General features: G+C 66.5%; 1 protein-coding gene across 2 annotated transcripts; it reads right to left on the minus strand.

Moving 5' to 3' along the window:
* Positions 1-27212, minus strand: TTYH3 (tweety family member 3). Of its 2 annotated transcripts, XM_085016387.1 has the most exons (15): positions 26867-27212; positions 13466-13635; positions 13150-13261; positions 12809-13029; positions 12409-12504; positions 12200-12272; positions 11883-11958; positions 9547-9602; positions 8764-8856; positions 8083-8175; positions 7686-7822; positions 6008-6181; positions 5480-5555; positions 4717-4815; positions 1-3153 (listed from the first exon to the last, which is right to left on the minus strand). In XM_085016387.1, exons 1-14 carry the CDS (start codon positions 26987-26989, stop codon positions 4747-4749), a joined length of 1569 nt encoding a protein of 522 aa, XP_084872513.1. In that variant the 5' UTR covers positions 26990-27212; the 3' UTR covers positions 1-3153; positions 4717-4746. The 2 variants fall into 2 exon arrangements, with proteins under 2 accessions (XP_084872513.1, XP_020941650.1); XM_021085991.2 differs by lacking the exon at positions 4717-4815.
* Between the last annotated feature and the right edge of the window lie 305 nt (positions 27213-27517).

Below are 27517 nucleotides of genomic sequence, written 5' to 3' on the forward strand. Positions count from 1 at the left end.
TTCTTTAAAATTTGTTTATTTTAAAACATGAGACCCAGGCTGAATAGAAACCACAGAAATTACATTGACGAGATTTTTAGTATCTGCCAAGAAAAATAAAGGCCCCAGAGAAATAAAAATCAAACCCCAAACCCAGTTTAAAAAGAAAGAAAAAAAAAAAAAAAACAAAACCAAAAAACTCCCCCCAAAACAGAAACACAGCGACAGCACATACAGCCATGGCCCTAGAGAGGTTGGAGAATGCCTAGCGGTTCAGGCCTCAGTTCCCCGGTCTGGACGCTGAATCACGTTGGAGGGGAGGGTGCAAGGGCCAGGAGGGGAACCCGTGGGGGGGGGGTTGGTCTTAACAAAATTACTCGGAGAGATATATCATATTAAACAAATATAAAGTGGGGTGGCACACAACCATTATGGTTAAAGAAAAAAATCCCACACAAGAGGCCCTGGTCGCCGCCCGGCACAGCAGTTGGGGCTGCCACCCACGCACCCCTCCCGGGTGGGAGGGGGCTCTGGGGTAGGGGGGAAGGAACGGTGGAGATCGGTCTGGAATTGCATAGTGAGATGGGGTGGGCGTGGAGGGGGACATAGGGTCAGGGGAGCCTAGGGGGACGCGCACCCGCGCTGCAACTCCTCCTGTCCGCCTAGCCCGGCAGGGGGTCCCGGGGCCTCTCCCTCCCATCCACGTGGTCAAGGACCACCTCCCAGGATGCTGTGGGGCCTGCGGGGAGCAAGGCCCACAGGTGCAGGGGTGGGAGCAGATGTGGAGAGGTCACCGGGACGGGGCTGGTTAGCAGAGGGCCTGAAAACTTGGAACATAAGTAAAACCGAGGGCGGATGCGCGCCCCTCCAGGGCCAAGGCCGCTCTTGCCCCCCATTTGGCGTCCCCCTTTTCCTTTGTTCAGCCTCGGTGAACGGAAGAAGCTCTGCGGAGTCACAGACGGGTGGCCACACACGCACACGAGGCACGGGGGGCTCCGAGCGGCGCGGGCCCGCAGCCCGGCTCTCACGCTATGTACATTCACATTTCGGCGGCCGCGCGGCGGGGCAGCCGCTTGTGCTTCTGAGCGCTGGCAAAGGGCTCGGCGCCCGGGCGGCACTGCCCGCGCTGTCTCTCCCCCGGCCCGAGACCAGGCAGGAATGCTCCGCCCGGGGTGGGGGACGGGGGCGGGGCCCAGAGACACTGGGCAGGTGGGCCGTGGCTCCGCCCCTCGCTGAGGTTTGGCCAAGTGCTAGGGCTCAGACGCAGACTGGGGGCCTGCAGGCCGACCGGGGGCACCCTCGTTTTTGCCCACGCACTCCCCTCCCGTCCCAGGCCCCAGGAGTGGGGTGGGCGTGGCCTAGTTCCAAGACCACGCCCCCTTTTGGTCCCAGCTACCAGCACAAAGGGATCACGGAGGAAGGGAGGTGGCCTCTCCCAGGCCACCCCGGGGAGGGGGCGCTGCCCTGCTGCTCTGGGAGAAAGAGCCCATGTCTGTAAACTGCTGGGCCAGCGACCGCCTGCCCCTGGGGCCTCGGCCTGGGCCCATACGTGGCTGCCGAGAGACCCTCTGCTGCCACTGGACTGACAGGCCAGAGCCCACCCCTGGCCTCTCCATCTCAGGCTGGCTAGGCGGGCCTGGGGCTGGCAGGGGGCTTCTCATCTTGATTTGGGGGCAGCCCTACCCTCTGTGGCAGGAAACACAGCAAACATTGTACACGAAGCCATAAGCACCTTGGGGAACCCTTGTTCCCACTTCACAGGTAGAGAGACTGAGGCCGCAGGGACCTCGGTCCTACAGCCCAAAGGATGTTCCTTCCTGAGGACACCGTCCCCCTGGGGTACTGCCTGCCCAGAGAGGGGTCTCCAGGCCCTTGAGCTGCCTTTCAGTCTATGACACCCCCTGGCAGTGCCCCCCGAGAAGAAATGCCTTCTCCAGCCCAACTCCCAGCTGGCTATCCTGGGCCTTGTCTCTGGCCTGGACTTGGTGTCACCCTCGCTGGCCTTGGGTCAGCCAGGGGCACTCACGGAGGCTGGAGAGAGGTTAGTGGTTAGTCCCAAGAGGGCCCACAGGGGCCAAGGGCACAGTCACAGCCAGCTCAGGTCCAGCCCCCAGGCCAGCTCTGGGACACTGTGCCTATCCGGGATGAAAGAGACGGAGAAGGGGTGGCACTCGGCCCGCAGCCCCGCCTGCCCTAGAGATGACAAGTGTAGTTAGTGCAAAAAATGAACCGGACGAAGCTGCCAAGTCTCTGGGGTGGGGGAGGAGGTTTTGGCACCAAGAAGGCGGCCAGCACTGGGTGAGCAGCCTCGGCTCAGCATGGCACCTGCTGTCTCCTGCTGCCACGGAGGGCTGGGTGCCACAGGCAGGGTGGGCGCTGAGGGAGAGAGTGATGAGGGGAGGGAAGCAGACAAAGCAGGGACCTCCCCAGGAGGCTTCTGGCAACTGCTGCAGAGGAGCCTGGGGGCAGGCATGAGAGAAGGGGCTGCAGATGCCGCAGAGGGTGTGATGGCGCCACGAGGGGTCTCCACACGTGGGAGACGAGCAGGTGGGTGCACCCAGCTGGCCCTCCAGGTGCCCGGCAGAAAGGGGCACCGCGTTGCCTGTGAACTAAGAGGTGACACGTGGGAGCATCGAGGGAGCAGGAAAAGCGGCGGAGCTGCGGGAGGGAAGGGGGCGGGGCAGGTGGGTCCAGCGGAGGAGACTGCAGGCGTCCGCGGGGGCAGCGCGGGAGCGGCAGGGACCCAGCACCAGCACGACACATCTGGCCCAGAGCAGGGCTCTGCATACCCCCAAGTCCTCGGAGGCAGAGGGGCGTGGGCGTGGGGAGGCTGGGAGGGCCTGGGCCACGGTAGCACACCCCCATGTGTCCAGGCGTGTGACCCGAGGGGCCCCGAGCCCCCACGTCTCCACGGCAGGAGCATGCTGGGCATGTCCTCGCCCCTGCAGGAAGGGAAGGAGGGGCGCGTGGCCAGAGGTGCCTGCCGCGGGCCTGGCATATGTGTGGAGGGGCCGGCAGGCGGCCACGGGTGTAAGCAGCAAGGCTGGCGCGGGGAAGAGCAGGGCGATTGGCACGTGGGGCGGGTGGCTGCCGGGCAGTCTAGTGCCCGCTGCTGCTGGAGTCAGGGCGAGGCTGGCTCGTGGCGAGGTACTTGGCTCTCATGCTGGAAGTGTACTGGAGGGAGACAAGGGGAGGCAGGCGGTCAGCGGGCACTGGGTGTGGCTGGGCACCCCCAGGGTGGGGCAGGGCAGGGCAGGACCACAGCGGACTCGCCCTGGGAGACGCCCCCCCACAGCTGATCCGGGGCCTGGACGCCTGTGTCCTGGCTGGGGCCGGGACGGCACCGTCCCAGGGAGCCCCGTTCTCCAGGCTCAGGATGGGGCCAGCGCCCTCTCCCAGCGAGATGAGCACCCCAGCCCCTACTCCCATTTCGGCACGTGGGTGTTCGCCAGGCAGAGCTCTGTCCCCAGCAAGAGCCGGGGCATGGAAGCTCCCCACTGTGTGCCCCACACGCCCAGGACCTGAAGGCCACACACAGCTGCCTCCTCCTTCCCCTGCGGGATGCTGGCCGGGTGGTCAGGAGGAGGGTGTTGGGCAAAGGTGGGGTCAAGCTGTGTCCAAAGGAGGGCCATTCGGTCCCCGAGGCCCCAGACCATCAGGGCCGCAGGTCACAGGAGTAAGGCTGAATGGCCGCTCTGCCCTGTCACCCAGGGAAAGGAGGGCCCTAGAAGCCACACGGGTCCCTCAGGGTGGGGTAATGCTGCCACCCACTCCAGCGGGAACCCAACTGTGGGCTCCTTACAGGTCTAAGGACAGAGGTGGCTGGGGGCGGGGATGGCTCGCACATCTGGGCACCCTTGTCCAAGCTGAAGCATGAAGGCCTCGCTTGGTGCACACACGTGTGCATGTGTGCTCACAAAGCACCCCTATGGAAGAGATGTGTGCTCAGGCCAGGCGGTGTGCTCAGGGCCTTATGCCCACGTGGGGACAAAAGCCAAGGACTGTGCTGAGGGTCACTAGTGGGAAGGAGCCTGGCCGGCTGCCCCACAGCCACACACCCCCACCAATCCCTGGGGGCTCCAGGACCAATGGCCAGATCAGGGGGGCCCATCTCCCTTGGGCCCCGCGAGCCCTCCCGGAGCTCCCAGCGGGAGGAAGGCCTTGAGCACCTGTCAGTGGGCACAGAGGCGAGCTGAAGGGAAAGCAGCGGGCACTGGGAGCCAGGTCATTCCGGGGACATGCGGAGGGGGTGGGGGCGGCAGGCAGCAGCCCAGACCCCCAAGGGAGCCGAGCAGGCGCGCAGCACAGTGTCGGCGCGGCTGCAGCAGCTTGCACGTTTGTCTGCAGCCCCCATGTGCATTTTCAGACCACAGGGCGGCACCTCAAGGGCTGGGCCTGCCGGCTGCACCCCAGGGCCCCAGCTCACCCGTGCTCTGCCTCCAACCCCAGGCACTGGGTGCAGGCATGCACAGGGACAGGGGTCTGGGTCCTCACTGGGAGGTGACCGGAGGGACAGGGGCCACCTGCTGCTGAGCCAGGGCTGAGGGGGGCACTCTGTGGAGGGGCTCCCTGCCTCTGATGTGAGGGTGACAGCCCAGGGCCCAGGTCTCTGCCTGCTGGGGGCCACAAGGCCCACACGGCTGCACGGGCACCAAGCTGGGGGAGCAGTGAGCAAAGGGTGGCACGGAGGTACGGGTGGCAGGCAGTGCAGGGCAGGGGACCCAGGTGGGTCAGTACCTGTCACTCTGAGAACACGGCCACCAGTGTTCAGGCATTGTTCATGGGCTTAAACTGCCAGCCCGTGTGGCTGCCAGAGTCCAGGGCAGCCAGATAGCGCTAGGAGGGCCCAGGGTGGGAGAGGTGCAGGAAAGAGAGAGAGAGAGAGAGGGTGGCCTCAACGCCAGGGCGAGGGCCAGGCTCAGAGAAGGCCTCGGGGACCAGACCAGAGTGCTGACAGGAGGGACAGCCTGAGTGTGACGACGGCCTGGGAGCCAGTACCGCCCAGGACTGGGGCCAGGTCCCCCCAGGCCAGCTCCGTGCTGCAGGGCACAATGTGGCTGGCAGGTGTTTCAGAAGCAAGGTGACCCTCAGCCCCTCCAGCCCTGTTCTTTGAGGCCCACCACCTCCGGGAAGCCCACCAGGGCCTCTGGCTTCTCTGCAGGCTCCTTTCCCCGTCCTTATCTCCCTGTCTCCCTCCCAAGACCCGAGGGGACACCAGGCCCAGCTGGAAGAGCCAGGCCGAACTCAGGGGACTGAGGAAGGAAAGTAAGAGGAAGCGGGGCTGAGGTGGGACAGAGGCCAGGGCTCCTGAGGACCTTGAAGCTCAGCAGCCTCGTCTATGCAGGCGGATGCCTGCCCCGGCTGGGAAGACCCCCGTGGTCCCGGCACTGAAGGCTCAGGGCAGCGCACAGGGCCTGCACTCCTTCAGACACAAGGCAGCAGGGGGTGCCCCCCCAAACACCGCGGGGTTCCCCACTCACCCTCCTGCCCCGAGACTTACCGACGGTGGCGGGGACTCACGTCCGATGAGGGGGGTGTTCTCACAGCGGGGGTTCTGGAAATTGGCATTCTGGCTCCTGAGGTGAGAGGAGACAGGGCTGTGAGGGACCCCGGCCGGGCCCGTGGGCTGGTTCTGGAGCCAGGCAGGTCCCGGGGTCCCCGAACCCAGCACAGCAGTGAAAGGCTCTGGGCAGGCCCGTGGCCACCACTGCCCACCATGGCATCCTGTGTCCCCAACAGAGACCCTCCACCTGCCAGTGGCTTCCCTGTGGCCTCAGGCCAGGAATATGGGCACAGCCGGCACTTGATGCCAGGCCAAGGCCACCCAGCGCCCGGAGAGGCCAGACCTGCAGCCGCCTTCCCACCACCACAACCCCACTCCCTTCCTGGCCAGTCGGCCTGGGGCCACACCCGCACTCCAAGCCACACAAGCCAGGCCTGCCAGCCCCCGGAGCCCCAGGCACGCACCCCAGGGCTTGGCTCTTCGGTCCCCACCTGGGCCGCCCGCCCCACCCCCAGCACGACTCACATGTACTCAGTGACCGGGGCGTTGCTGACAGTGTGGGCGGCGGCCGGGATGCTGGTCTCGCTGCCGTAGCTGCTCCCGCAGCTGTACAGGCTGGGCATGTGCACGCGGTAGAGGCTGTCGTGCGCCTGCCGCGGCCCCGGGGCGGCCTCCTCCTCCCCGTCCTCGTCGGGGCCCCTGCAGGGAGGGACGCGCAGTGCAGGTGCAGGCTCCCACCAGGGGGTCAGCTCTGGGGCAGGCACGCCCGCCTCCAGTCCTGGCTCAGTCACCTACTCATGATGGCACTGCCAGCGAGTCATCCGCCTGCGCACAGGGACCCTGACTGCCTGTGCGAAGAGGGGACAGCCCCCCTGCCCCAGGGAGCGGAAGCTGGGGTGCTCTTCGGGCCCTGCCATTCCAGCCTGCCCCCGGAGGCCCCAGCCCAGTCCTCAGGGAACCAGGAGCCAGGCCTCTGCTGCCCTCGTGGCTCATCGCGCTCTGTGTGGCCTTGACGGGACCTGGAGCTGGATTGTCCGGGCGTGAGGGTGCAGGCCAGCCGGGCCTGGGCTCCCGTCCCACCTCCCTCCCCCGGCTGGGTGACCTCGAGCACAGGGTCCCTCTGCCGTGCTCCTCGTGGTGAGACGAGCGGGGTGGCGGTAGCAAGTGCCAAGGGCTGATTCCCGGCCCCCAAGGAGCCCTTCCGTGCAGTGCTTCTCACCCGATGCTGAGAGGAGGTACCTGTACAACCCCCATCCCACAGGCAGGGACGCCGAGCCCCGGGGGCTTAAGGGGCTTGCCTGTGGTCACCCAGTAAGTAAGGGTAGACCCAGGGTCTGAATCCAGGCCATGTGGTTCCAGGAATGTGCTCTCAGCCACCCCTGCTCCCACCCCCTTTATCACCGCCCCCGCCGGCATCACTCCCATCGGACCCCTCATCGCCACCAGCAGCGGTCCCCACATCACCTCCACCCCCACCAGCGTCACTCCCGTCAGTCCTGTCACCAGCAGCAGCGTCATCTTTACTGTCACTGCCACCACCACCACCACCACCACCACCATCGCCATCCAACAAAAAACAACGGCGCAGAAATCCAGACAGAGGGAAGAGATGGGAGCTGGGTCACTCTGCATCCAAGCTGGGCCACCAAGAAACAGCCACAGCCCAAGTGGCCCAGGGGATGTACCACGGGGGCCCAAGCAAGGGGGCCCGGCACTGGCTGGGGAGACTGCGGCAGGGGCCACCAGGACCCCCGCTTCAGAGAGAAAGTCAGGGCAGCCCATGGGAGGCGGCTGCCACCCTGGTCACCGAGCTGAGGGAGCCACGGAGGCCAGGGCCACGGGCACTCCCTGCAGAAGCTCCACGTGCCCTGGTCAGCTGCTCTCCCCTCAACGGCCCTGCACACCTGCACCCAGGGGTGGGGGGACGGACGAGCGCTTCTGAGCCCGGCCAGTTGGACGTACAGAGGGGTGGGGGCAGAGCAGGCACCAGGAGGCAGGGAACCGGGTTCTCCCTGTTTGCTCCCTGCCTGCGAAGCGAGGGTGCCCGTCTCGGGCCCTCCAGCCTCACAGTCACCACAGAGGCTCAGGAGGTGAGGAGGGCTCTGGCCCTGTCGCTGGACCAGGACATGCGGGGTCCAGACGGCACAGCCCTTGTGTGCCGTGTGGCCTGGGGCAGGTTCCAGGACCTCCCTGCGCCCCTCACCTCTTCTGCTGCCAGGTGTGCGGGACGCTGCAGACGATGGAGCTGAACATGAGGGCTGTGGCGAAGGAGAACAGGGCCAGGTAGATGAGGCCCTCGACGCCGTCGTAGCAGAAGCCTGTGAGGGCCTGCACGTAGTCCTGAGGCCGGGCCCAGAGGCGGGGAGGGAGACGGGGAAGCACAGGCTGGGACGGAGCACCCCTGGCAGCCTGGACTGCCCGACTGCGGCTGCGCAGAGCCCCCCCCGCCCCCCCCGCCCCCTGCTGCTCCACCTGCCTCCCCCGCTCCACCCACCCCCCCACCCCTGCTCCTCACTCCTCCACCTACCCCCCCCCCACTGCTTCTGGCTGCTCCCTTCGCCCCTCCAGCCACACGCTGGGTTCCAGGAGGCGGTTCTCACCAGATGCAGGCTTCGGCAGTCCACCAGGGCAGTGAGGTGCTGCAGGTTCACCTCCGTGCCATTCAGCACCTCCTGGACACGCAGCAGGGGCTCCTGGGGGCACGCACCACACAAGGTCAGCACAACACACCCCCTGCCGTCCAGACCTCCCCGGGCCCCGCCCCCCGCGGTCTCGGCGCAGCCCGAGGACCCTGGGCTTGGAGGAAGGGTGCCCCTCCAGGCTGCGCGCCGGCTTCAGGGGGCTGCCAAGGCTGCAAGGATGGCAAGGAGAGTGGGCCCCACGGTGCCCGTCTGACATGGGCCCCCTGTGGTCCCTTCGCTATAAGGGGAGAAACAGCAAATGGCTGGGCTTCTCCTGACACGAGCGTGGGTCTTTTAAAAATCCATTTTAAGGAGCACTCGAAGACCAAGGAAGCGCTCCCAATGTTTTAAGGGACAAACCCTGGTCCAAACTACTCTGAAGAGGGAGCTGGTCGCGCGGTGTGTGCGTGTGTGTCTGCACTGCGAGACCCGCCCGAAGCCCTCTGGGCCACGAGCAAGGATGGCGAGCGGGAGAAGGAGGGCCGGACCCCCCGGCCGGACCCCCGGGAGGAGGCAGCCTGAGCAGCGGCCGCGCCGTGCCCCGCTTTGGTGATGACAGAAGGGATCCCTCCGGCTCCAGGGCCCCCACAGCCCCCTCACCTTGGTGGCCGGGTCCTCCCGCGGGACGGTCCTCAGGAGCTCGGCCACGAGGTCCTGCATCTCCACCAGCGCCTTGTGGCTGCCGGACAGCTTCTGCTCCACAGAGAGGCCGGCTGACTCCAGGGGGCCCGGCTCTCCCTCCCCAGGTCCCCACCCTCGCACGGGGTGGGCCTGTGCTGGTGCCCCTAGTTTCTGCCAGCCCGAGGAGCCTCCAGCCTGAGAGGCCACGAGCTCCAGATGGGATGGCTGTGCCCGGGCCAGAGGGGTGCCCGGTCATCTGCTCTGTGGGTCTGTGGGCCACTTCTGCTGCATGACCCCCAGAATGACCACACCCCCCGGAGACAACACGGGTCACCCAAAGTCGTGCTTTTAAGGCAGATAAACCGTCTGGGGACCAGAGGCCACACAGACACGTGGAATGACAGGCAGCGAGCCACACACTTTCCAACTCCACTGCGACACTACCCTCCAGGCCCTCCGCAGGGTGGACCCAGGACGCCTCCCGCAAGGCCACCCCGGGTTCCTCCCATGCCTGCCGGACAATCGGCTTGGGCCCACGGAATGAAGGGGCACGAAGTGGGCCACCCCGCAAAGCTTGCGTGAGGGGTCAGGGTGCCAAGCCCAGGGCCAGCCAGCACGGTCAACAGGATGTCTGCCCACCCCCACCCCCCGATGGCTCCTGGGCCTGACGAGGTGTGAGAGTGGGCCCTGTGGGCTGCGGGCATCGGGGTCGGGGGCTGGGGACCAGACGCCTTGCAGGGGCAGGAGCGGCCGAGCTCTCACCTGCTGGAAGGGGTTGGTGGCATAGGGCGAGCAGGTCACGTAGTACTGCAGGATGTCTGCGGAGAGAGGTCAGGCGCTGAGCGACTCAGCCACGTGTGCGCCTGTGTGTGCTCGTGTCTCCACCCCGCGTGGATGGGGAGTGTGTGTGAGTTTGCTTGCGGCCATGTACGCATGTATCTGTACCTGTGCACACACACGTGTGCACACATCTCTACACGTGTGCCTGTCTGCATGTTAGTGTGTAGGAGCACCAGTGAACACGTGCACGGTTGTATACACGGGTGCCTGCGTGTGCATACATGTGTACACGTCTGTGTGAGTGTGCACGTGGGAGCAGGACGTGGGTGCAGGCCCTTCTGCTCTGGGCCGTGTCCCTAAATGTGCCCAGCCTCTGTCCTGTGGAGCAGCAGCCAGGGCACTGGGGGTGGGCAAGGGGTCAGAGGTCACCTGGGCAGGCATCCGCTCACGGGCCCCAATGGGCCAAACGGTTCTTAAGCCAGAGTGTCACCCCAAAGAGGGGGAACAGAGCCCAGAGGGTGCAGGTGCCCTGCTGGGCCCATGGAAGCAGGTGCTGACGGGGCCGGGGTTGGACAGTGGGGACGCACTCACGATTCTGAGAGAAAAGCTAGGAGATCAAGCTGGGCCAGAGCTGAGGAAGGAGCCTTGGACCTCGGACCCCACCCCTACCCTGGCCTGTGCTCTCTGGCCCTGGCTTGGGGGCTCCTGGGCCCCAGTGCAGGGCGGGGGGCCAGGAGCAAGAGCTTGTGGGCCGGGCCCGCCACAGCCCAGGCTGATCCTCGGCACCACACCTCGCCTGGCCCTGAGGTCTGGGCTCCCGTGCAGCTTATACTGGAAAACGTAAGACAGCAGCACACCCAACCTTGGCCACCTTAAATGGAGCCAGCACGCTGCCTGACCCTGACGGCCTGTGGCCGCAGACAGAAGCTGGCACTCGCGTGGCTGGTACTGCTCAAGCTCGCTGAGGTCCCGAGTGCCCCAGGGAACAGGCCCAGGCTGATGGCACCAAGGCCAAGGGCAGTGGCGGGGACAGCCCCCTCCTGGGGCTCCTCGGGCTCAGGTACACATGGTCCCTTCAACAAAATAAACTAAAAGCAGCTCACGCGCTCACCCCCTGCGCTTCCTCGGGCAAAGGGGACAGGGCAGCCCCACAGGGGTCAGCATTTCAAGACCACTCGGGACCCCCAGCCCTGCGGGGAGATCCCAGCTTTCTCTCAGGCGATGTGCAGTCCCTGGATCAGGGGAGACCGACACGCTCAGTGTCCCCCAACTTCACTGCATCCTGAGCCCCAAAGTCCACCTCCACCTGTCTGCCAGGCCCAGCCCCGCTCTGCCTCCCCCTGGGTCCAGGGCCCCTGTGATGACAGCGGCTCAGACCACAGCCGGGAGCCGGCAGCTCCTCGCTCCTCCACGCCCACCTCCTTAGAGGCCGCCAGCGCCCCCCTCGCGGCACGGCCGGCCCACTCCTCATGCTGCCGGCTCAAAGCACCGCGGTCTCCTGCCAGCGGGAATACAGCCGCCTGCCCCTTCCCCCCCGGCCGCTCCAGCGGCCCAAAGCCCCGAAGAGGAAACTGAGTCATGGGTCACGCCTGCCACCTGCTTCCCACCCCGACAGCCCCCCTAGAATAAAGCCTGAACTTCTGCCGCCTGGCCCTGCGGTCTCCCTACTCTCTCCCGTCCCGACTGCTCGGTTTGCTGTCTCGTGAGCACGCAAGTGTGTGTCTGCCTCAGGGCCTCTGCACAACCTGCACAGCCTCCCTGGATCAATTTCCTTTTCTTTCTTTCTTTTTAGGGCTGCACCGGTGGCACATGGAAGTTCCCAGGCTAGGGGGCAAATCAGAGCTGGAGCTGCTGGCCTACGCCCCAGTCACAGCAATGCCAGATCCAAGCCACATCTGCGACCTACACCACAGCTGCCGGCACTGCCGGATCCTTAACCCACTGAGCGTGGTCAGGGCTAGAACCCATGTCCTCAAGGATACTAGTCGGGTTTGTACTGTTGAGTCATGACGGGAACTTCCTTCCCTGACTCCGTTTTCATGTCACCTCTTTAGCAGGCCACCTGATCACCAGCTCTGAAGCAGGCGTTGTCACCTGCTGCCCTGCTCCCCGGCTTCCCGCCACGCCAGCCTCACAGCCTGTGCTCATCCTCCCCAGAGCCTTCTACTCACAGGACCTGCTCCCTCGTGAGCTTCCTGGCCTGGGTCCTGCCGCCCCCACAAGAGGACCCAGGAGGGTGGGGACACCTTGGCCTGGCCGGCTTAGGTCCCCCAAGCTTGGCCCCAGGGGCGCCAGCCGGGAAACAACGGTAGACTCACCCCCGCTCAGCACCGAGTGCTCCTCCACCATCCTGGTCACATAGGTGTCGGGGTCCACGCAGAAGTCGCTGGAGCCCTGGGGTGGGTGTGGGCAAGGAAGGTCGGATGACCAAGCTGGGCCCCCAGACCCCTCAGCCCTCGGGGGTAAAGCCTGGTCCCCCAGGGTCTGCATCTGGCTCAGGAAGGTGGTGTGAATCTGGGGTGCTGTGTGCCCAGGATGGGTGCCCAGGGAAGATGGGAGAGGAGGGGACCGTGGTGTCTCCCACCCCAGGCCTTGGTCCAGCAGTCAGGGTTTCCCTGTCCTCTCCGTCACTTACCACAGACACGGCCAGCTCCAAGCCCAGGGCACCCCAGCTGATGATCAGGGCCAGGACACCCAGGAGGCAGACCCTTGGGGCAAAGAGAGCCAGCTGGTCAGCTATGCCCCACGCCACATGGGACCCGAAGACAGGAGGGTGGGACAGGGCGGACTTGGAGGACACGAGGCTCCAGGTGTGGCATCCCCTCCCCCGGCCCCCAGACTCACCCAACCAAGATGCCCTTGGAGCTGCGGATGAGGCCGACCAGTACCAGAAGACAGATGGCAACGTCGAGCAGCAGCAGGCCCAGGTAGCCCAGCCACCTGCGGGTACACCGTGCATGTGGGCCAGGCCCTAACACCCAGGCCCAAGGCAGGAGAAAGGGGTGCTGCGGCAGGCCAGGCATCAGGACCCCAGGTGGAGCAGGGCCAGACAAACAGCCCCGGATCCAGAGAGACATCCACCGGCACTTCTGGGATGGGAGACTGGCCTCAGCTCTTGCCACAGGCACCCTGACGGCCACTCCTGCTGCAGCAGCCCCCCACCCCCCCCACCCATGAGACCTCAGGCCCTGGGAGCTGACCGGCCCATTGAGAGGAGTGGGGCGGGCAGGAAAGAGGACCGCACCTGTACCAGTCATAGAGATCCACCTGCTCCGCCAGCACCTCCAGGGACACAGCTGGGTTCCTCCAGAACGGGATGGCAGCTGCATAGCCCAGCAGCGTCTTGAGCAGGCCTTGCAGCCGCTGGACCGCCCGCAGAGGGTCCGGCCGAGTCGCCAGCTGCCTTTCCAGGCTCTGCAGGCTGGGCTCCGCCGTGAGGTTCAGGGCCGTAGCGGTATCCCACACCTGCGACAGGTTGGGGGTGGTGTCAACGGGGGCAGGGAGCCGCTCCCGCACACGCCCACCCCTCGCACACACGCGGCTTAGGAGCAGGAAGCGAGGCCCCCCTCCCACGTGGCCACTCACGCGGTCCTGGACCCCCGCCACCGTACGGTTGGCGTGGCGGAGCGAGTAGGTCGCCCGATGGATGCCGTCGCTGGTTTCCCCGTTGCCATAGAATCCCACGGCGATGCCGGCGCTGGGACAGGGCGGGGCCGCATGAGGGCACAGGCCTGGGAGCCCCCGCGGGCCCCCGGCCTGCCCGGGCCCCAGCCGCCCGGACGGTTCCGTCTCCTCCCAGTTACGCGTCCATCAAGCCGGCCCCTTCCGCCGGGCCCCGCCCCGCCCCGCTGGCCCCGCCCCCGGACCCGCCCCGCCCGCTGGCCCCGCCCCGCGCGCTCACCTGCAGACCAGAGTGGCGATGATGACGCACCAGGCGGTGCAGCAGCAGTCGGCGTCCAGGTGCTCCTCGCTTTTGCGGCGCCGGCAGCACAGCCAGAAGGAGTAGAAGAGCAGGAAGAGGAGGTCCAGGGCGAGGCAGGCCAGCGCCGCGGCCCCCAGCAGCAGCAGCGCCTAAGGGACATTGGGAAGTGGGGCTGGGGCTGCGGACTCCCCGCCCGGCTCTGCGCCCAACTCCAGGACCGGCAAATCCCACCCGCGCCCGGGACCAAGGGGCACAGACTCCCACAAAACCCTCCCTCCGCCCCGGGGACCGAGGCTCCCAACACCTGAGTGATGTGCCTGTGGTCACCCAGGGACCCAGCCCGGGTCCCCAGACGCTACCCAAACCCCACCTGGAGGGGCCAGGTGGGCAAGGCCACGGGATCGCTTCTCCGGAACCCTCCCCTCCCTCATCGACCACCTCCCGGCCCCAGAGCCCAAGGCAGATGTTTGAACACGGGTCTCGGACCCAGCCCTGTGCGGAGGTGCTGGGTGGGTGGGGGCTCCTGGGCAGGTCAGCACAGTGGCTAAGTGGCCACCCACTGGTCACGTGGCCAAGGAAGGCCCTTACTCTCCCTGCATCTCAGTTTCCTCTTTTGTGCTGACTCCCGGGGAAGAGGGATGCGCAGTCTCAGTGAAGGCCACACCTGCTGCAGGGGCCGGCACACAGCAGGCCCCTCGGAGCTGAGACTGCTCTGGATGTGACGGCCTTCGTGAGCCCTGGGCCAGCCACGCCCCAGGAGGCACCAGTGGAGGAAGTGCCCCCAGCACCCTTCTGTCACTGAGGTCAGCATCCCCCACGGGAAGCCGCTGACGTGATCCAGCAGCGACATCCGCCCTGGGCTGGGGAGCGATGGCCTGAGCCTTCATCTGTCCGCAAGGGCACCAAGCCAGCCTCCCCTGGGCGCCGCAGTCTGCAGTTGGCCTGGCCTAGTGCTTCATCCTCACTTCAGGGATTAGAAAACCAGCTTCAGAAGAAGGAGACACGTGCCCACGTCACGGCCCTCTGGGAACTCAGCCCGTGTCCTTTGTCAGGGTGGGTGCGGCCGCTGACACAGGGCTGCAGGGCAGCGGGCTGCCTCTGCCCATGTGCATCTCTGGGACGGGGAGTGGGGTGGGGGGCGGCGCCAGGACCAAATAAATACCACCCAGAGGTGCCCACCCACAGGGGTGCAGCCATGGGACACCCTTAGCTGCACTGCTGTGGAGGCAGTCACCTCGGAGGGGCCTCGCCACGTCTTCACTCTCAGCGATGTGGCCAGGAGCCTGGGGGGGCCCCTGGCTGGGGATGGAATGCTCCAGGCACACCTGTCCCCTGCGGGGCTCCCTTGGGACCAGAGGCTCAGCCGCAGAGGCACTGGGACTGCCTGATCACAGCCCCCAGCGCCCAGCAGCTGTCTCCTGGGAGACGGTTGCCAGGCAGCAGAGGCAGGATGGCACTCCCTGCCCTCCCAGGAGGCCACTGGCCCCAAAGGCCTCCTGCCCAGCCCGCCAGCCCCAGCTGACACCACACCTGAGGCAGGGCTCGCCCCCTTCCACCTACTAGGGTCCGCTGCCCCAGCTATGGTCCAAAGCCACACTGGTTCCCTGGGGGCTGATGTGCGGTTTGCAGGCTGGCCTGTGCCCTCCCCCATGAGGCACAGGGTGGGGCCCCCTCTTGGGAGCGGCCAGGGCACCACCATGAGGCGCGAGGGGCCGACAGCACCCGAGCACCCCACTCACCGGCTGGGTGGGGGACGGGAGCCACCGCATCAGGTAAGGCTCCCTGGAGGCGCAGGTGCTCACATCAGAGGGGCTCCAAGGTCACGCAGGGAGCTGGGCCAGGCCCCGGTCATGCGGGAGGCCGCTCACCTCGAGGGGCCTGGAGTGGGCCACACCCCCACGATGCCCTCCACAGCAGCCGGTGCTTAGACCCGCATCAGGGCCCAAGCCGAACACCAACGACAGGGGCCAAAGGCCCTGCAGGTCCCCTCCTCTCAGGTCAGAGGCAAAGGGCCGCAGAAACCATCCTGCCCGCAGGATCCTCCCCTAAAACCTCAACCAGACCGCACCACACGCTGCCTACGTCTCAGTCGCCACGGGAACGAGCCCCACTTGGACGCCCTGGCTCCCCAGGGTCTGTGTGCCTTGTCAACCTGCCCCAACTCGGCCCCGTGCTGGCAGCAACGACCCTGGCCTCACCCACAGGGGGAGCCAGCACTTGCATCGCACCCGGGGACACCTCCTCCCCTGCCTGGGGGCCCCGGCCCCCAGCCCAGAACACAGCTTGCTTGGGGCCGATGCTGCAGTCAGTGCAGCTACCTACACACCCTCTCAAGGAATCCTTCCTGGGCCAGGGGGCCGGGGCCCTGGGCCACCTGGCCTGGCGCTGATGGAGGCTGCTGCGCACACACCCTGTCACCAGGACTCATTAAAGAGCTGGCAGGCCTAGGCCACAGCCTAGTTGGCGCCAGGGCCACCCACTCCCGCTGCCAGATGAGAAAACGGAGGCAAGATAAGCATCACTGGCCAAGCAAGATCCTAGCGCCTGGGCGAGGCTGGGGAGGGGGCAGCTGGGCTCGTGCTTGTTTGTGTTAGATGCCAGGGCCTGGCAGGCACCCAACAGACATAGCTCCCATCCTCGGGGCCACGAGGCCTGCAGGACCCGAGCCGGGCCCCGAAAACCAGAAAAAGCGGAGCGGGCGGGAGCACCAGGGCAAGTCTGCGAGGGCACGCCCTCCTCCAGCAGGTCAGGGAGCCGCGCTCTGGGCAGAGGCCAGCACAGCTGACAGTGCCCAGAAGGCGCCGTGCCAGGCCCCGGCCCCCGGGAGGTGCACGTGGATGTCCCACAGCTTTGATTTGGTTTGTTTTTTTGTTGTTGGGGTTTTATTTTTTGCCCCTTTATTGGTGTTCCTGAAAAAAACAAACCAACCATGAACCGTACCACCTTTATAATTAAAACACAAAACCAGAAACCTGTTCGTGGCTCTTTTCAGCCAGGCGTGGGAGGCCCCTGGCCTGCACCCAGCTCTGCCGCCTGAGGGCCTGCTTGCCCTGCCCTGCCGTCTCCCGCAGGCCCTGCTGCCCCTGCCGTGGGACGTGACATCCCAGCCCCTCCCGGCTGTCACGTGGGAGAAGGGTCCTGGTGGCCACAGAGACCAGGTTCGGCCCCTCCTGGTTCGTGGTGATGTTACACAGTTCCTGCCAGTGCCCGGCGCCCGGTGCCCAGGGGGGCGGAGCCTGAGACGAGGGACACCCAGGTGTCACCCCCAGGAGAAGTGCCTGCTGCAGGACAGAGGTGCGGGGGAGGGACGGCCCGGCTGGAGGGGAGCCAGAACCGGAGTGCTGGGCTTCAGACGCTGCTCTGCCTGGTTCCAGAATGTGAGCCAGTGACTCTAACCTCCGTGCCTGAGTGTCCCCACGGGCGCAGCAGTGCCATCACTCTCGCACGCCTCGGGGGGCTCCTGTGAGACGAAATGAACCAGCACCTGCCAAGGCTTAAAGCAGCGCCCCCGTGGGGAGCCCCGAGGGGGTGCTCCCCAGGCCAGCTCTACCCCCAGCCCCGTGGGCTGGGGACGGACGGGCGCAGGTGTCCTGGCTGCCGCAGGGGACACCAGGCCACTCACGCCCACACACGCGTATCCCCGCATTTACATACATGTTCATACGCTCACGTGCCCACACACACAGATATCCCCAGACACGCATGCGCGTGAAGGTGTCCCGCTGAGTCCCCAGCAGCAGTGGTAACGGTGGTGGCAGCGCTGCTCATGGGCAGGTGGGTGGCGAGCGGAGAAGTGCGCCGGGCAGCTGAGGGCAGCCTCACCTGCAGGCACAGCCACCTGCCCGGGGCCCCGAAGAGCCACAGCCCTGGGGGAGGGGGGACCTCCCACCCCAGCCCTGCCTCGCGGGGCTGAGCCAAGTCACGGGCCGTCGCAAGGCTGGCCCAGCACCGGAAACGCCAGGTCCAAGGTCTTGAGAGCATGTCCTGGGGCTCAGAGAGGGGTACCTGAGGACAAGAGATTTACTTCCAGAAGCTTCCCTGGAGGCAGCGACAGGTGGAGGCCCAGGAGCCATAAGTGCCTCCTGATGCACAGGAGGTCAGGTGTCCAGGCAGCTGGGTTCTGCCCCCTCCACTCCCATCTGTCTACTCAGCTCCAGAAAGCCCTTCCTGACTGCGAGGTCAGGGGTCTATTTCCACCACCTATCGGCCAGGTCTGTCTGCCCACACGCCCCTGGTGGCTGCTGGAATGGCCCCGCCAAGCTCATCCATTTAGCAGGGGTGGTGCCCCCTGGCTCTGAGACCTGGCCCACGGTGGACGCTCAGAAACACGGGCCCCTGGCTCCCTACCCCAAGTTCTGGGCCAGCCTTCTCTGGCAGGACTGGCCTGAAACAGTGACCACACTGGGTTGCTGGTGCGGCCCTGGCATGGCCCCCAAGGCAGGTTGTGGGGCCTCCACCATGACTGCCTCGCTTAGCCCCCCTGGGGAGGTGACAGCACCCTCCTGCTTTACATGAGGAGGCTGGCGCAGGGGGCACAGGGTCCTGGCCCACTGCTGCAAATAAGCAGAGCCCGTGCCCGTGCGGCTGCATGAGCCGGGCACGGGCGCCTGGCACCGGGCAGCTGCTTCCTCCTGCCCAACAGCCTGGGTGCCTGAGGCCAGGTTCCCAGAGAGCAGCTTTGCTCTGGCACTGCCGTGCCGGTCCCGCCTCTTTTCAATGGCCTGGCGTCCCCTCTGAATGGGAAATGTTTGATCAGCATCTGGGCTCTGACCAGATGGAATTTTCCACTTGTGATGGAAGTGATGTCAGCACGCGGCCAGGCAGGCGAGACGCCGGGGCCCACATCCCGACCACGGGCCCCAGTGCTGGCCACCAGCCACCTGCAGCGCTCCTCAAGCACGCATGCTCTGAGGACTCAGCACGGACACGCGCGCGTGGAGATGGGGGACACTGGGTCCACCCACCCCTCCTGGCCCTGTGGCTGCCGTCCCTCGGCCCGGACCACGCCGTCCTTCCCGAGGCCCTGCAGCCCCGCCGTGGAGAGTACCCCCTGAGGTGGCCCCGGCTCAGCCCTGCTGCAGGGGGAGCCCAGGCCAGGCCTGGAAGGGGAGGGCCACGCGTGCCACCAATCTGCTAACAGAGGCCCGCTCCCTGCAGAGGGGAGGCCACGCGTGAGCGCTCGAGGCTGCAGGCCTGTCCCGTCTCGATGCGCCGCTGGCCTTCGGCTCCGTCAGCGCAGCCTGGCCCCGCCTGTCAGCGCCCAGGCACATGCACCACACACAGTGCCAGCCACCAGGCAGGGAGGCCCACGCGTGACCCTGGGGCAGCACATCCATGTGCCACCTGCACAGGCGGCTCCTGCTGGGTGTCCTGGCAGCATGGGGTCCTGCGAGGGAGCATGGCACATGCGGTGGGCATGGATCCACAGACGCTCTGCCTACTGGACCCGCGCCCCACCCAGGAGAGTGCCACCGTGCCATTAGCAACAGACCCTGAGAGCCGGCCGCTCCACTCAGCCCCTCTGCAGCCACCGCAGCCCTCGGCCAGGCCAGGAGCTCCTCAAAGAACTTCCGATGGGGAGCGTGGGCCTACAGCCGCCTTCGACCACAGCCCCAGAGGCCATATCCCAGCCGTCCCCCTGGACGGCCTACTCGTGGGAAACCACAGGTACCCAAGCACCGGGAGATGTGGGACCAGCGGTCCAGGGGTGGCTCGGGGAGGCTCCGGGGGCTTGGGGACTTCCTCGCCAGCATGTGGCTGGTGGGGTGGAACCCGGATCCCAGCCCAGGGGCGCGACCGCAGCCTGAGGTCCCCCCACTGCCGTGATGCGAGAGGGACCAGCGAGGCCTGCGAGCCTGCCAGGATGGGAGCCACGGAGAAGGTGGCAGCAGCTCGGTCCTGGCCTCTGCGTGCCACCTCTCGCAGGAGCCGGCCTGGCCAAGCGGCAAAGGGGCAAGGCTCCAAAGAGGAGGCAAGTCCAGATTCCACCAGGGGTCTGGGGACCTCGCCACCCTGCACTCACGGAGAACAGGCCGGCTCGGCACACACGGGGCCCTCAGCCCAAGACTGACCCACGGCGTCTGTGCTCACAGCGGGCCTTGCCCTGAGCGTGGAGTCCAGGGGATGGGAGGGCATGGGACCAACAAACACAGCTCCTGCCTGCTGGGCTGGCACCTCCCGCGTCCTGAGGGACCTTGGCAGCGCGACCGGGAGGGGTCAGGGCTGAGCCTGGAACCCCTGACAGCAGAGTGAGGCTCTGGTGGATAGAGCTGCGGCACGGGGCGAGGTGGGAGGGGAAGCCATGGCCCCTGTGGGAGCCCACATGTCCTGGCTGGAGCCCTGGGCCTGGGAGAAGAAACGGGGGGCGGGAGCGCCAGGCTGAGTTGCTGCCATGGCTCCTGTGTCCTGGGTCCCCACTGGGAAGGACGCACAGCACGAGGCGCTGCCCACTCCCCTGGGGCTGGGCCCCTGCTTCAGCACCCGCTGTGGTCTGGCTTCACACGTGGCCTCGTTGGTCCCCAAACCACCTGGCACAGGGGTGGCGCCCATCCTCCAGGCCAGGGGCCACGGGCTTGAAGGGACACCTGGGGCTCCCACACCGAAGTCGCAGAGGCGGGGTCTGAGCCAGCCCAGGCCCCCCTCACCTCCTGGGGCCAGGCTGGGTGGGTGCTGAGGGCCGGGGCCGAGGAGCTGAGCTGGCTGTACAGCCTGCAGCCCCCCACCCCCATGCACTTGGCCGTGGCTCCCAGATGCCGGCCAGAAATTAAGAACAGATTTCCCATCAAGCCGGGCTTGGGTTTCACGAATTCCATGATGGTGAGCTCGTGGCCGAGCCTGGGGGAGGAAGAGCCTGCGGCCAGCGTGCAGGAGCCCAGGAGCGGCCCAGCTCTGCATTCAAGGCCCCGCCCTAAGGTCCTGGGTCCAGGCCACCAGGCTGCACACGGACACGCAGCGGCTACACCTCGCATCCTCACAGGCACGTGCCACACTGCCCCCCAGGAATCACCGCGACAGAGGCCAGCGAGGCGGGGCTTGGGCTGAAGCCCTGGAGGAAAGCCATCATGGGCCACCCCCAGGCCTGTGGGCCACGTGGAAGGAGACAGAGGCCCGCCACCGGCTCACAGAGGGAACAGACACCAAAGCACACAGCACCGCAGCTGCCCTCGAAGCTGCAGGTGTGTCTACTTTGGCCCCAACGCCCTAACAGGTCTCCCAGCTCGACACCCAGAAAACTCCTTCCCCAGGCCGGCTGCAAGCACCTCTTCACTGGCCACCCCTGACAGGCCTCAGATGTCACCAAGAGCCACTAGACAGGCCTGGTCACATCGCCAGGCTGAACCAGAGCCACGTCCCAGGGCCTGCCTTCACTGGGGGGGCCGAACTTCTGCAGTGCCCCTCGCAACGGTCAGGACCGCAGCCCAGAGGGCATGGCCCAGGGCAGGGGAGCCAGGCAGGGTGGCACCCCGCCTGGCACTCTCCTCGGAGACAGAAGGAAGTGGTCACCCAGTCCCACCCCACAGCCTTGGCCAGCACAAGACAGGCCCAGCCACAAAGGCTGCCTGGGGACAAAACCAAGCCTCCTTTGGCAGGCCGGCCCCTCAGAGCCCGCCTGCCCCACTGTGGGGACCCAGGCCTCAGGGGCACAGCAAGGGACCTGTGCACCTGCCCGCCTGGGACACGAAGAGCCCCGTGCAGCCCCCTCCTGCAGCCCGCCCAGCCCACGCAGACCCTGACTCGCCTCGGCTCCACCGCCCGGCCCACCTGGCCCTGCTCCCCGAGGGCACACCTTCCTCTGGGGGCCTGCCCCTGGCTCTGGACAGGAACACGGGCAGCCTCGCGGCCAGCTGGCACCAAGTGCAGGCCCCATCCTGCCTGACACTGGGCTGGTGGCCTGGCCTTGACCAAGGCCCATGGCCGCCTTCGCAGCCCCGACCACGGCGTGAAGGCCACCGGCTCCCTCGGCAGATGTCCACTGAGCCTGAGCCCTGCCGGGCCGGGGGCAGACGCAATTCTGGGGGCATCTGCTAGCCCACCTCCAGCAGCCCTGGGACCTGAGCCTCCTCTGGTGGCATGTGGCTCCCTGCTCTGGGTGACAGCGCCCAGTGTGCCCATCAGAGCCTCGCCATGCTGAGGCGGCCACAGCCTGACAGTAGGGCTGGGTCCTCACCCTCCCCAAGACCCTGCAAAGCCCCCGAGAGCCACCCGCGGGCCACGTCTGTGTCCTGGTCCAGCACAGGGCTGAGGGTGGACTCCTGGCAGAGGCCGGAGGCAGCCTGGGCACAGCCAAGCGCTCCTGGGGTCCTCCCGTACCCACACCCGCACTCTGTCACGCGCCCCAATTCCTCAGGGGCCACGTGGGGCACTTTCCACGTCCGTGACCCAGTCCCCGGGCTGCAGCTTCAGTTCCTCTTCTCTAGACAAGGACTCAGCAGAGCTGCCTTGGAGGGTGGGGAGTCTGCTCCCCACATCCTCTGAAGCTTCCGGAACTGGCACCTGCCGGAGGACCCAGGACGGTCCCGACCAGATTGGGGAATGGCTCTGGGGCTGCGTCTGCAGGCGGGGGGGTGCGGGGCTGGAGCTGGAGGCTGCCCGTGGCACCCGGCCCGTGGAGGCTCACTGGGCAGTGGCCTCACTTTCGCTTCTGCAGGGGCAGCGGTGCCCACCTCCCAGGGCCGCTGCGAGGTTTCCCAGGAAAATGCTTACAAAACACACAGCATGAGCCTCTGCGGGAGAGCAGCTGGAGCTCCGGGGCCAGAGCCATGGCCAGAGCCAAAACAGCTGGTGTCCCCTCCTCGAAGGTCCCCTGACAGAGCAGTACAGTGCTGGGGACAGAGCTCATCATCACCTCCTCAGGCCCAAGAAAGCCAGGAGCCTCCAAAAGGCCCAACACTGGGGCCTGGGGGCGTAGACCTCACACCGACGCCAAGGCAGAGTTTGGTCCCAACACCTCCCCTCGCGGGTGTAGACCGGTGGGAGAGGCAGCCTGCAGCCACCCTCCCCAGCCACAGGCACGCACAGGGTCAGATTCTCCCCAGCACCGTGACACGGGCCAGAGGGCAAAACACCAGGGCTGATTTGGCCTAGCGGGGGCTTCCCTCCCTGGCACCCACAATCAATGCATGGGCCCTGCACCCCCAACGCCCAGCGCACAGCTGCTCTCCATGCAGAGGGTGCTCTGTCACTTGCAGCCTCAGAATCCTGACTGGTGCTGTGGGATGCCGAGCACACACCGAGAACCAAGGACCAAGGACGCGGTGCAAATTCGCGTCTTAGGTGGCACCCCTCCCCCAGGTCTAAGCACATGGACAGACTCCAGCTGGAGGGACCTCCGTCCTCCGAGCCACATGTCCCCTGGACTGCACTACTTTCATAAACCACAAGAGAGGTAATAAGATGTTGTTTTTACTCGGACTGGACTTCCTTCCGACTGCGGACAGGATGACAACAGGGCAGCCTCACCCCCAGGCACGCGCTGACCCTGCTTGAGTCTCAGCAGGAAACCATGCTTTCTTCCAGGAGCCTGGTGGTCCTGTGGGTTCTGGGACCCAGGCTTCTCTCTGCCTCAGGGCCTTTGCACGTGCAGGTCCCCCACTGGGGACCCTCTTTCCCAGCGTCTCTGCACAGGTACCGCAGCCGGATCTGAGGGTCTCGATGGGAACAAGTGAACACTCGGGGCGCTAGTGGGAAAACAGGCCCCACACGCTGGGCTGAGCTGGAAGGCGAGCTGGTTCACCGGCCAGGCTCCAGGCAAGTCCTCGCCCTCTGGGTGTTCACAGCCGGCCCACAGCCTCCCTGGCAGCACCTCCTCCAAGAAGCCGTCCCTGACTGTTGGGTTCCCGCAGGCCTTGTCCTGACCACACCACTCCCGTACGAGGATCTAACTATGCTCCACCTCGCAGCTTCCAGCCTCCCCTGGACTGGCAGAGACAGTGGGCGAGACTGAGAGACAGGGCAGAGAGAGGGAACTGACCTCTGCCTCAGGACGCCAGGAGTGTGGGAGGCTTGGGAGGGGGCGTCGGGAAGGGCTGGGAGCAGACCCTCCCGGGTGAAGCCCAGAGAGGGGGATGGACTCACCCAAGGTCACACAGGTGTGAAGCTACAAGCTACAAGCTACACGTGCACCTGCAGGGAAGGCTCTGTGACCCCCGCCCACAGCCATGACAGTCCCGACCTTCACCGCAGAGCAAAGACTGGCCTCAGGCCACATCAGGTCGGGGGCCAGGCAACCACCAGGGACCTGCAACCCCTCCCCTGTAAAACGAGCACCCCACTCATCAGCTGCCCCTGGCTGGGGCGCTCCTGGCAGGCGGGCAGCAGCCCAGCTCCAGGGGACTGGCAGCTAGACGACCAGCCAGGCAGGCGGGTGGTGTGGCAGAGAGCAGACCCCAGAAGCCCCTCTGCCTCCTCCCAGCACCCGCCTGCCCACCAAGGCCATCGGGCCCCACAGAAGCACCCTCCTGCAGCCTGTCCATTCAGCAAACATCACCGGCCCCCACGAGACACGTGTGATGGCCAGGGCACCCTCCTCTCTGGGACGAAGGCCTTGGGAATATGGGAGCCTGAGACCCTCAGTCCCAAGAGAAATCACAAGCCTGTAGGATGCAAAATCCCACCCCCAGTCTTGCAGAGGCTCCAAGCCCCCAGCATTGGGCCAGCCAGGATTCTGAGATCCTCCAGAACAGCCCCCATCAGTTCCTAATTCCTGCAGTCACAGCCCTGCAGGGGGCTCAGGAAGCCCCTGCCCCACACGGCTAACTCTGACTCCTCGTGGGGCAGGGGCTAGAGGCCTGAAGCAGGATTCTGGCCCTACCACCCACTCCCTAAGTGACTCTGAGCCCATCTCCCCTTTGGGCCCCAGTTTGCTAATCTGCACAACAGGGACAACTGCCCTCCTCGGCCAGGCTCGTGTGAGAAAAGGCTAGTGAGAGCCCCAAACGGTGCCCCAAGGCCGGGCCTGGCCCATGGCGTTCCTGGTGGGTTTCACTGGGCTCCCAGCAGTGGATCGGGGGGGCAGGAAACAGCAAAACCCTGGTGTGCCAGGCCGCACCACCCCCGCCTCCTGCACCCCCTCCTCCCCTCGACAGCCTAGGAAGCGGAAGCCCCCTCCCCAGCTGGGCCCAGCCCACGTGTGGGGAGAAGCCAGCCAGGCCCCTGGTGGGCGCCAGACACGGACAGGCTGCCAGGCCAAGAGGGGCGCCTCGAGTGAGGAGGGTAAGGGTCCCCACACCAGGGCGATGAGGGCAACCGCCCTCCCTCCGCCCCCTCCCCGCTAGGAATGCTCCACTGGGGAGGCAGGGAGGGCCCCCCTCCCCGAAAGGGAGCGCTGTGGGCGGCACAGCCAACACGGAGCGGGAGCACGGGGCCCTCGCTTCCCCACCAACCCTGCAACGACCTCCAGAACGAGGCAGTGAGGGCTCACGGAGGCTGAGCACCTGCCCACGAGCACGGGCGCGGGGGACCGGGCGGGAGGCACCCGGGGCCAGCTCACACCACAGCCCGGAGCCAGCAGCGGAGGTGGCGGGGGATGGAGAAAGGCTGGTTGCCACACCGTGAATTATTCAGCAGCTAATTCTGCTCCTCGGAGAGGAGGCAGGAGAGAGAGTGAGTCAGAGCCTCCCGCGGCTGTGGAGGAGGTACGGTGCTCTCGGAGGTGGTCAGAGTCCTCCCAGCAGGCCAGGCTGAGCCCAGGGGCCTTGGCCACCACTCCCGACGCCTCCCCGGGCCACAGGCGTCGGCCCCTCACTCACCTCCCACCACGCGTCCAGGGGCCCCGGAGGGCAGAGGGAGGCAGCCGGGTCAACGGGCAGCAGGTTGTCTGTGTGGGTCACAGACACCCTGCGGCTTCAGAACTGACAAGTGGCACAGAACTTCCTACGGGAAGGCACGCTCTCCTGCTCTGTGGAAGCAGAGCCCCGCGGACAGGTGTGGCAGAGCCACCAGAGGTGAGGTCCCTGGGCCCACGGAGGAGTGGCGCTGCCCCGGCCCTGGTCAGCCCCCCGGGGCTGGGCTTCTAGAACATGGGTGTCTGGTTTTATAAGAATCCGGCTGTCCCTGGGCGTGCCTGGGCCCATCCCCTGCCCCCTCTATAATCTGCTTAGAAACAGAGCAGCGGGCAGCCTGTGAGGGCAGGCTCCCCTGCAGAGCTGGGGTGCCTCAGGACCTCCTCTTCCAGATAAGGGAGGCCCCGAAGGCCAGAACCCTGAATTGGTGAGGGGTGACACAGTCCATGGATACTGGACCCCAGGCCATCTTACGAGCAAAGCTGTCCCCACCCACGACCACCCACCCCAGGGCTCTGTGTTCATCACCAGAGAGAAACCCAGGGGTGTTCTAGGTGACAGGGCAGCCCAGGCATGGGGCTTCTGGAATCCAGATCCCCAGGCAGGACGGAAATGCCCACAGCCTGGTCCCCTGCCCTATACTCCAATGGCTGTGGCTCAGGGACAGGGGTGGCCCTGAGGCTTGGCATGACCCCAGACCTAGGGCTCCGCTGGGAGACCCCGGTCACTTGGGGAGATGACGGTGAGGGGTTGGTACCGCCCCCAGCCCTGCCCAGGCTCAGCCCCTCTCCAGCCTTCCAGACTGAGGCCCATCTTGCGGCCACAGGGCCGGGCCTCCGTCCCTCAGGGCTACAGCCCGCCAGGTCTCTGGGCAGGCACCGTGTGTACATCCCACAGCCTGGCTGCCCAGGAGGGAGTCAGTACCAGCCAAGGCGGGCTGGCATGTACCCAGACCACTCACCCCCAAAAGCACGGCAGTGAGTGGGATTCCCCGGCTGGGGGTGAAGAGCAAGGGATCCCCTCCTGGCTGCACCCAGTGCGCTCAGGCACTAGCGGTGGTCTCAGAGCCCTGGAGTTCTCTGGGTGGGGGGCTCTGCCCGGCGCAACACTCCAAGAGCTGCCCCTGGTTAGGGGCCCTGGCAGGCACTGACAGGTGGCAGAGGGGCTCCATGGAGGGGAGTGACGTGGCCCCTCCTAACCCCAGAGAGGAGGGTCTCAGTGACTCCAGAGAAGGCTAGCATGTGCAGAAGAGCTGTGGGCCCTCCATGGGGGTGGGGGTCCTTCAACTGTCCAGCAGGGGAGACTCCTGACCCAGGAGATTCTCCGGAAGGAGGGCTGTGACCCACGAGGAGGAGTGGGCAGTAATCCTCAATGCAGGGTGGGGTCTTTAAATCCTCCAGGAGGAGGGCCCCCCACCCTCGGGGAGGAGGGTTCAAGACCCACGGAGGAAGAGGGGGCTGGGAGTCTTTAGACCTTGAGGAAAGAGGGGGCCGTGTTCCTGGTCAGGGGGATCGTGAGCCGCCGGGAGGGGGGCCCCGACCCTCGGAATGGAGGGGCTGTGACCCGGGATCTGACCCCCAACCCAGGGGGCCCGTGTTACCTGCTGGTAGTCCGTGTCCTCGGGCCGGAACTGGCTGCTGGTGGTCTCCCAGTGCAGGTCGAAGTGGGGCAGCCGGTGCAGGAGGCTCACCCACCAGGGCGCCGAGTAGCTGACCCCGGCCATGGCGGGCCGGCCGCTGGGGCGCGCGGCCGCCGCAGGGCTCCCTGGCTGGCCTGGGGCGCGGGGATCAGGGGCCCGCCGACCCCGGCCTGGCGGCCCGCATCGCCCGCGCGCTCCTGGGCCTGGCCCGGCCCGGCTCGGCCCGGCTCGGCCCGGCTCGGCTGCACTCGGCTCCGCTCGGCCGCCCGCGCCCGCCGCCTCTTTGTTCGCCGCCGCGGCCGCCGCCGCCGCCGCCGCCTCCGCGCGCCCCCGCCCACCGCCCGTCGTCCCGCCCCAGCGTCGTCATTGGCGAGTCGCTCTCCGGCTCCGCCCTTCGCACCTCGTCCCCGCCCCCGCTCCTCCATTGGCATCCTGGGAGAAGCTCCGCCCACCAAGGCCCCTCCTCGCCCCGCCGTGGGGCGCCGGGAGGGGAAGGCTGGGAGGGCCCGCGAGCTCCTCCGCCGTTTCCAACGCAGATAGGCCGAGGGTCGGAAGCCTGCCTGCACCTGGGCGCGCGCTCTTTGGTTCTACCGTTGCACGTTCCCTGAGCTT

This window comes from Sus scrofa, chromosome 3 (assembly GCF_054392235.1).
Source record: "Sus scrofa isolate SSC_HxYL_T2T_F1_AM1 chromosome 3, Sscrofa_HxYL_maternal_Yorkshire_Landrace_v2.0, whole genome shotgun sequence".
In the NCBI taxonomy this organism is placed as follows: domain Eukaryota; kingdom Metazoa; phylum Chordata; class Mammalia; order Artiodactyla; family Suidae; genus Sus; species Sus scrofa.

What these genes read in the sequence shown, in the direction of transcription:
- TTYH3 (XM_021085991.2), bottom strand. Translation starts at nt 26,989, where the DNA reads ATGGCCGGGGTCAGCTACTCGGCGCCCTGGTGGGTGAGCCTCCTGCAC. An exon ending in TGGCGGGGGTCCAGGACCGC is followed by an intron (nt 13,030 to 13,149) that starts GTGAGTGGCCAC and finishes AACCTGTCGCAG; the next exon opens with GTGTGGGATACCGCTACGGC. An exon ending in GCACTCGGTGCTGAGCGGGG is followed by an intron (nt 9,603 to 11,882) that starts GTGAGTCTACCG and finishes CTCTCTCCGCAG; the next exon opens with ACATCCTGCAGTACTACGTG.